We start from the raw sequence: 8,867 nt of genomic DNA, 5'->3' as shown, positions 1-8,867 counted from the left end.
CCAAAGCTATGGAACACAATAGCCTATAAATATCAGGGAAGCCAGTTCGCTAAATACTTTTAAAATAAACTAAAAATGTATTTCTTCACTTTAGCTTTTATCTACTGTAGCTCCTTTTGCACTTGCTTGCTACTGCAGTTCTTTTTAAATGTTGTACCTGTAGTCTGTTGGAAAATAGTCACACCATTGGGTTAAATGCCCATCTATTGGGAGAAAATAGAAGTGCTATTGGGGAAAATAGCCAACTATTGGGGACAGATTAGGTGTGGGTTTTAGTAGTTTTTATTTCCATCCTATGATTTGAGTTTTTAAAATGTATTTTGATTTCTTTTATCTTTGTATTGTTTTTTAGTGTTTTATTACTTACAGTATTTTCTCTGCTTTTATGTTCATGTTATGTCTATTTTTATGTCTAGTTTTATGTTTAAGTTTTATTGTTTAGCCTTTGGTTAAATGTTTACCCCTTGTGGTTCCTTTAACTCAACTCAACTTAATTTATAGAGCGCTTTAAAAACAACCATTTAACATTTGAAGAAACTGATGAAACCTCGATGTTACATACACCTGTGGCATTTACATGCAACCCTTGATTGCTTGTCAGTGTGAAACCATCTATAGCTTCTCACATGGCAGGTAGCTCAACAAGAATTCAAGCCCAGGGGTATGCAGAATAAAAATGCTAATGTCACAGCTCAATGCCTGAGTATGCATGATTTTTAAAATATTTTAATTAAAGATTTAAATTATATTCTGGGCAAATATATGAGTACACCCTTGTGTATTTGTCATTGTCTCCTCATCATATTTTTCCTTGTCTTCTACCACGCTTCCTCATAGTTTTGTTGTATTGTGGCAGCCTAGGGGAGAGGCCACAAATGCCAAAATGGCAGTGGCACACAGACAAAAGAAGCAAGTTGCAGAAAATGGCCAGAGGTTGTCTCTTTAATACGTAAACTTAACTTAGTGTTACAAATGAAAGATCTCAAACAAAATCCACACATGAGGCAGCATGCTTTCTGCCTCACCCCTCTTCTCCCAGGCTTCTTCAAGGCCTGGGTTTTCCAGTTTTTGGTGAGGGGATGTGGCTGGTCGCTAGGTGTGGACAATCATCCCAGGTACAGTCATTCAGCTCTCTAACCCACAACCTGTGGGGTTCTGGGAACTGCAGCTAGCGGCCACTTTGGGGAACAGGTGGCCATTTTGGGCTGTGACGGCGCCTGGTTGCCACAGTATTCTATCACGGAGGCGGCGGCACGTAGCTCAGGAGGTAGAGCGGCCGGCTGGGGATCGCAAGGTCCCTTGTTCGATCCCAGCTCCTGGCGTTGTGCCAAAGTGTCACTTGTCCTCCGAAGTGTCCTTGAAATTGCTCACGTGCGGCACGGTGGCATAGTACCTAGTACTGTTGCCTCACAGCAAGAAGGTCTCCGGTCCTTTCTGCGTGTTCGCTAACGCTGTCTGTCCCTAACCCCCGGGTTGACCCACTTGGTTGACCCCGGGGTGCGTCCCCTGCACGCTGCCTAATGTCTGCTCCCAGCTGCCCTTGGGGGAAGGATGTCGGGATGGGTTAAGCGCAGAGAACATTTAATCTCCACATCTCCAGTGTGCTGTATGATAAATAAAGATTCTTCTTCTTCTTCTATCAAAATCCAATCATGTTTTCATGTAAAACAAAATGTGTGCTTATGTACAGTAGTTGGACTGAACCAATTTCAATATGACATTTTAATATGACATCCACTCCCAATCTTCAACTCTCAGCAACACACAGCTAAGATGCATTATTTGGCTAGTTAGCAACAGCATGGCATGTCTTTGGTGTTCGCATTACATTAGTCACTTAACTGACACTTTTATCCAAGGTGACTTACAATAATTGTATTTAACATAGGAAGTTAGTGTACTACTATTCACCAGAACTGACGAGTGCATACATGATCCTTTCTAAACAAGTTACTAAGAGTATAATCTAGTGCTTAAGGTAAAGTGCCAAAATAAATAAAACAAAAAACAATAGGTGCTTAAGAGAGACAACCCTGGTAGTATTTCTTGAAGATGTGAGATTTGAGCCTATGGTGAAATATGAGCAGTCCTGATGTTGGGGGTCAGTTCACTGTGTGGCCAGGTCAGAAAAGAGCTGTGGCCATGTCAACCTCAAACCTTGTTCCATCTCACTGTAGCAGTTAACAGGAAAACATATCATATAGCACCAGTTTGTGTATATATGTGTACACCTAGACACTTGTATATTTCATTTGTCATTTGTCTCCTTCTTCCTCTTACTCCGCCCGGCCCTGACCCAGTGCTGCGCAGAAGCTATAATAATAATAATTATTATTATTATTATTATTATTATTATTGCATGTGCTCTCCTGCAGAGTTCACTGCATGGGTCATAAATTAAACGGATGGATGGATACAGTAGATAGATAGATGGATAGATAGATAGATAGATAGATAGATAGATAGATCGATCGATAGATAGATAGATAGATAGATAGACAGACAGACAGACAGACAGACAGACAGACAGATAGACAGATAGATAGATAGATAGATAGATAGATAGATAGATCCCTCCCTCCCTCCCTCCCTCTGTCCCCCAGGCGGAGTTGGGTGTTCAGCCTGCCTGACAGAGCTGTCAGTGGGGAGCCATGTTTATTAGGCTAATCGTATGAGTGAATAACATTGCTGTAAACCCCTTGTGTGAGCTCGCTGGGGTGGCGGCCGCCAACACAGCCGGCGTCACAGCTGCAAATAATCTTCTCCAGCTCAGTGGCCGCGCTAATAATCCTACAGTATAATCTTCAATTAGAAGCGCCGCTGTAATCTCTGACAGGAATTATTGTGCCATTTAGTGTCTTTTGTGTGTTCTAGGTCAGCGATTGCTTGCGCGCGCCGTTGTATGTGTGTTTGCGCATGTGAAGGTCTACTGGTTGGTGTTGGTTTTGTGTGTTTGTTTGTTTTTTTAAGGGCAGGGCGTGAATGACAGTTACAGAGCTGGATTTCCTTGTTAGTGGTGAGATTATGTACTATGTCATGTTCCACAGTCTGGCTTCTTTAATGGGGTAAAAGGCAGGGAGGAAATCTCTATGGTTTAGGAGGCTTTGCGACAGCTGGTTGAGAGGACATAGTGGGGCTTCCTCTCTCTCTCTCTCTCTCTCTCTCTCTCTCTCTCTCTCTCTCCCTCTCTCTCTCTATCCTAATCTCTCTCTCTCTTTCTGTTGCTGTCATTCTTATAACACTTCCATATCCATTCTCTCTCATGTGACAGCAATTTCTTTTCCCCCGTCCCCTCGATTCTCTGCGACAATTCTGTCGTCGTCTGCGCCACGTAGCCCAAGGAAGACGAGGGCCTTCGAGGTGCAAGACAGACTAATTCGTTTTTCAGGGGACACCTGGGAGTTTGTCAACACCAAATAACAACCAGATACTCCTCTCAGCGCACCGTGACGCACACACACACACACACACACACTTCCTGTCGAGACGTCGTGCACGTCAACTGTTGCAAATACATCTTTATTACTCCAGAGAAGCAGAGGTCCTCATCCTTTGTAGTCATCTCCTCATCCTTTGTACTCTCTGGACTCTCCCTCTCATGGAGTTTCCGACAAACACAAAAACGACTTCATCCGAGTGTCTCGGTGTGACGCCTCCCACTCTGCCTGCCTATTGGCCAGCCTGGGTGCTCCTGTGGAGTATTGGCAGAGTGGACAGGTCGTCGATGATCCGGAACCAAGCTGTGACTTACACGTTTCACACAAACGTGCGCGCAGACGAACGTCAGCCTGTGATAACCTCTGACCCCATGCCACCGTGCGCACCCACAGATGGCGTGATCAACGAGGGCGAGTTCCTGGACATCACCGAAATCAAGAGGCAACAGGCCGGGGAGTACGAGTGCATCACCAACAACGCCGTGGCTCCACCTGACAAGCACAAGGTCAAGGTCGTCGTCAACTGTAAGTGTCCTGTCACTGCCACGATTCGTAATTCAGTACCTCCTGACCCACCCCCCCGAGACAATGTAATGTAAATTATGTGTTAATGCATGAATATGTATGTATTTATGCGCATACATCTTAATTCGTGTTCACAGCAGGGGCTTTTAGACCTTGGGGGAAGAGATTGACCTATCACAACGGTGAGTCGGCATTCATGCGTAGACGCCTTTGTCTCTCCCTCCCTCCCTCCCTCTCCCCTCCCTCTCTGTCTCGCCCAGACCCGCCCATGGTCACAGACGTGAAGAACATGCCCGCCCAGCTGGGCAAGACGGCCATCTTGCGCTGCGAGGCGATGGCGGTTCCCACCGCCTCCTTTGAGTGGTTCAGAGACGACCGCAGGTGAGAGGCGGGGTCCGGTTCCAAACCACACAAAAAAAAAAACTACCCCCTGGGCAGATCCAGATCTGGGAGGAGTGGATATTATTACAGGAAATGCGAGACAGTGGTAGAAGGCAGAGGGGAGGGGTGGGATGCTCTCTGGGGGGCGTGTTTGTAGTTAGCAGTCTGCCGCCGTAATCAAGTGTGATATCAGGTTGTCGTCTCTACTTCCTGTCAATTCTCTCAACCTCTCTCTTTCTTCCTTTCTCTATTCAACCTCTCTCTCTCTTCCTCTCTCTCCCTCTCTCTCTCTCTCTCTCTCTCTCTCTCTCTCTCTCTCTCCTCTCTCTTTATCTCTCCCCTCCAGGCCAGTAGAGAGTGATAACACACTTAGGATCAAAAACGAGAAGACACGTTCTCTGCTGCTCTTCACCAACGTGACAGACAAACACTTCGGCAACTACACCTGCTTCGCCTCCAACCGGCTGGGGGCCTCCAACGCCAGCATGCTGCTGTTCCGTGAGTTACGCACACACACACACACACACACACACACACACACACACACACACACACACACACACACTTTTCCAGGACCATTTTAGCTCCCTCTACTGCACACAAGCCCACATAAAAATAGTCTCCTGCACATATTCTCTGGGAACCATAATAGCACATACCCACACATAATCACACACTGCGTCGGCCCATTCTCCATCTCTCCGTTTGCCTTTTGTCGCACTGCTCTCTGAGCTCTGCTCCCGCCTTCCCCCATCCTGCTTCCCTCCATTTTTTATTCTCCGCCCCATTACGCCAAAAGAGCTTGTCTTGCCCATTTTTCTCTCCCCTCTCCGTCTTCCTCCTCTTTCTCTCGCGCTCTCTCTCTCTCTTCCCCCTCTCTCCTATCTCTCTCTTTCTTTCTCTCCCTCTGTCTTCCGCTCTCTCTCTCTCTATTGCTCTCTCCTGTCTCTCCCCCTCTCTCTCCCTCTGTCTTCGTCTCTCTCTCTTCCTCCATCACCCCCTCTCTCTCCCTCTCTCTCTATAACTCTTTCTCCCTCTCTCCCTCTGTCTTCCTCTCTCTCCCTCTCTCTCTCTAGTCCTCTCTCGCTCTGTTTCCCCCCTCTAACTCGCTCTCTCTCTCCCTCTGTCTTCCCTCTCTCTCTATTCCTCTCTCTCCCTCTCTCTCTCTCTAGTCCTCTCTCCCTCCGTCTCCCCCCTCTAACTCGCTCTCTCTCTCCCTCTGTCTTCCTCCTCTCCATCTTTCTCTGTTCTGTCCTGTTGTCCCAGTCATCCCTCTCCCCTCTACAGGCTCACATTAACCCTCCCCAATGAGCCGTTCCCCACCTCCCGCTCCCTCTCTCTCCCTCTCTCTCCCTCTCTCTCCGTCTCTCTCCCTCCGTGGGCAGACAGACATTTCCATCTTAAGTGAGTCTCTCGCCTCCTCCCTTTCGTCTTTCATTCCTTCGCCCATTATCTCGGCGAGCCTCCCTCCAATGACTCACTCTCTGCGTGGCCGCTGTACGCCCGCCCCTCGCCCCCCTCTCCCACACCCTCCTCTCCTCTCTTTCTCCTCCGCCACCTTCATCTCTCCATCATCCGTCCTTCTCCTCTAATGAACCAAGCTTGTCCCAGATGGGACCCGGAAAACAAGATCATCGTCTGATAGTTTATTTCCTGTTGTTGTTGTTGTTGTTGTTATGTTTTCCCACCTCGTCCCTGACTGTCATTGCTCCAACACACCCCCCCTCTGGTTTTATTCCCGGGGAGGTAGGTAGCCCAGTGATTAGTCATAGCCTACCGCTATGCCCTTGAGCAAGGCACTCAACTCCAACACTAGCTCATGGTTGGAAGTGCGCTTAGGATGAAAGTGTCTAGCCTAGTGAGACCATCCGGAATCTCCCGGGTTCTTCAGTCTCTCCCCACAGATCGGTCTGGACTTCCAGCTGTCTAGAACCATTTCCCTCAGAGCACTGTTACATCCTGTGTATTCTGTGTTTGCATGTATCGTCCCTACGTTGTTGTGTCCCTCCTCTCAAGCTCACACGGGTTGATATGGTTGGCCTGTTAGCTGGTCCCACCCTCCTGTCTACCGTCAAGCCAGTCAAGCCATTCTTCAGCCAATCAGCGTCGGGTCCGCCAGCCATTTAAACCCGCGGTTCCCACGCGCTGCTCGGGCACCTTTTCCTTTGTTTGCTTGTTAGTTTGTTTGCTGTCTAGTCTCCCATTGTTTTATTGCTTTTATTTTAGTTCTAGTGACACCAGGTTATGTTAGAGCCGGGTGCCACCCTTATATTTTGGGAGTAGACTAGGTGGGATTTGTTAGGGACAGTTAGCTACGATATGTAGGTCTGCTATAGGGCAGGTACAGTAGGAGCAGTCTAGCATGGGGTGTTTGTTACTTTATTTGCTTTGGCATCCGCGCATAATATTCCCCTGTTTTCTCTGTGTCCTGTTACCTTGTTTACTTGTTTGTTAAATGTCCCTTGTTAGTCCCCTTATAAATAAATTATCATTTTTGGGCATTTCTAGTTACGTTTCCAGGCAGTCGTTTTTGGTGTGATATATGTTTACGTACCCTCTACCCCTAGACCGAGCTATCCATCTTTGGTGCGTAATAGTACATTTTGGCCAGGCCAATCAGGGAACTGCTGTTCCGTCTCCCAGTAGAACACAGCCCCTGATTGGTTCCTGTAGTTAATGTGAGAAAATCTGAATCCGTTTATTGCCAGGCAGTTTTTTCAACACTATACAAATAAAGTTTGATTTGATTCAACGTACTAGGAACTTGCTTTCGGCCGTGGTGCATAGCGACCTGCTGTTCTGCGTCCCAGTAGAACACAGCCCCTGATTGGTTCCTTTAGTTGATGCGTGAAAATGAAACAGAGGCCGCTAGCAAAACAGCCTCTTGAGTCGTGAAGAAGCATTCACGTTAGTAGAATAAACACAGCCATACGTGCAGCTATTGCAGAAGTAGACTCGGTATTAACAATTAAACAAGAATGCACTAGCTGTTTCTCGGAGGAAAATATGTTTTTAGACACTCTTCCGACTGGATTTGGCAAAAGCTTTGCTACCCTGATTGGCGGAAGGAGTTAGTTTGTCAAGGCAAGTACACCCACCCATTGAAATAGTTGGAAATAGGTGGAATGCCAGACTGATCTGCAGAGAGAAACTGCATGTGAGTTCGCTAATTCAGGATGGTCTCACGAGGCTAAAAAGCATCTGCTAAATGATTAAAATGTAAATATGCCTCTCCTTGCTCTCCGCCATTCTTGCGTCTGATATGAAAGTTGATGAGGTGATTATTCCAAGCACTGCTTGGTCTACCGGTGTCTTTAGGGCACTCTGGTGGAATCAGCATCCAAACTCCTCTTCTCTCTCCTCCCTTTCTCCCTCTCCTTTCATGCCCCCCCCCCAGGGCCGGGAGCGGTGTACGGGCGGGGGGTGGCCCTGGACGCCGGGGTAAGTGTGGGCCTGGGCCTCTGGATCTGCGTCTCCGTCTCCTTCCTGCTGAAGGTCTAAGCCCCCCTGGGAGGATGGGGGCGGAGGGAGAGACCCCATCCGAGGATGATGGAAAATGAATTTCTTTAATTACGAACCCATCACTGTGAACAAACAAAAAGAATTATGCATTATTCCAGGAGCCATTTGACACATCACATCACATCACACACACAACAACCCCCCCCCCCCCCCCCCACACACACACACCTCCTTTCACGACCCCCTGTTACCCACACACCACTCCCACCACCCCATACACACACACCATGAGGGTCCTCATGTTGATGTCTACGACGTGTATATTAATGATGATAACTGATGAGAAAATAGATATTTACGAACGGGATGATCTATAATGTATTTAATTTGAATAATGGCTCATCGAAATGACCGGCCACTGGGACATGATTGTGAGAATAGCTGTTAACCACCCTGGTGTTTATAGATAGAAGTGTGCTAATGATTCTGTGGGAGTTCTGGCGATGCCGAGTCATGTGACCCCCGATGCAAGCTGTCCATTGGCCGGTTGGCTGTGTGACGTCCGACCCTCAGCTCACACACACACACATGTACGGCTTTCTGATTTGAACCCGCGTGACAGTGTATCTAGACACGGCTGCTATGAATGATGTCAAACGCATAAGGGGTGGGCGGTGAGGGCGGAGCCGCCTTTGCCCCCTTAATTGTAGTCATAGACCAAGGCACCGGCCAGAAGACCCCCTCACCCCCCAACCCTTTTGATCCCCCCGCCGTGTACTGTCCAGCCCCGCCCCCCTCCTCCCACTCCTCCCTCATCACCAAGGTGGTCCATGCCCCGCCCCCACTCCCCCCCCCCACACACACACCCACCGTGTAAATACATGAAGTACAGAGGTCATGCCCGTGACTTTCAGCATCTAGCTAAACTACATTACCCATCAACCCCCCTCCCCCCCCAACCCCCTACTCCAGCCTTCAGAACCAGGAAGAGGCCGTGGAAATGACAACGGTGTCCCCTGTTCCGAAGCTGCTGTTCCCATCCGCCTTGTCGCTTGTTGATAG

The 8,867-nt window shown here is 48.1% G+C and overlaps 1 protein-coding gene across 1 annotated transcript in view; it reads left to right on the top strand.

Moving 5' to 3' along the window:
• iglon5 (IgLON family member 5) overlaps positions 1–8,652 on the top strand; it is a 119,601-nt gene extending 110,949 nt beyond the window's left edge. Inside the window, exons 5-8 of the mRNA XM_084445008.1 lie at positions 3,831–3,962; positions 4,223–4,343; positions 4,690–4,841; positions 7,741–8,652. Coding sequence (XP_084301134.1) covers positions 3,831–3,962; positions 4,223–4,343; positions 4,690–4,841; positions 7,741–7,844 — 509 coding nt within the window. The 3' untranslated portion in view covers positions 7,845–8,652. The remainder of the gene's footprint in view (positions 1–3,830; positions 3,963–4,222; positions 4,344–4,689; positions 4,842–7,740) is intronic.
• The last annotated feature ends 215 nt before the right edge of the window (positions 8,653–8,867 follow it).

Source organism: Borostomias antarcticus (genome assembly GCF_949987555.1).
Source record: "Borostomias antarcticus genome assembly, chromosome: 10".
In the NCBI taxonomy this organism is placed as follows: Eukaryota; Metazoa; Chordata; class Actinopteri; order Stomiiformes; family Stomiidae; genus Borostomias; species Borostomias antarcticus.
The sequence above is the reverse complement of the archived record's forward strand: the minus strand, read 5'-3'. Positions and strand labels throughout refer to the sequence as shown.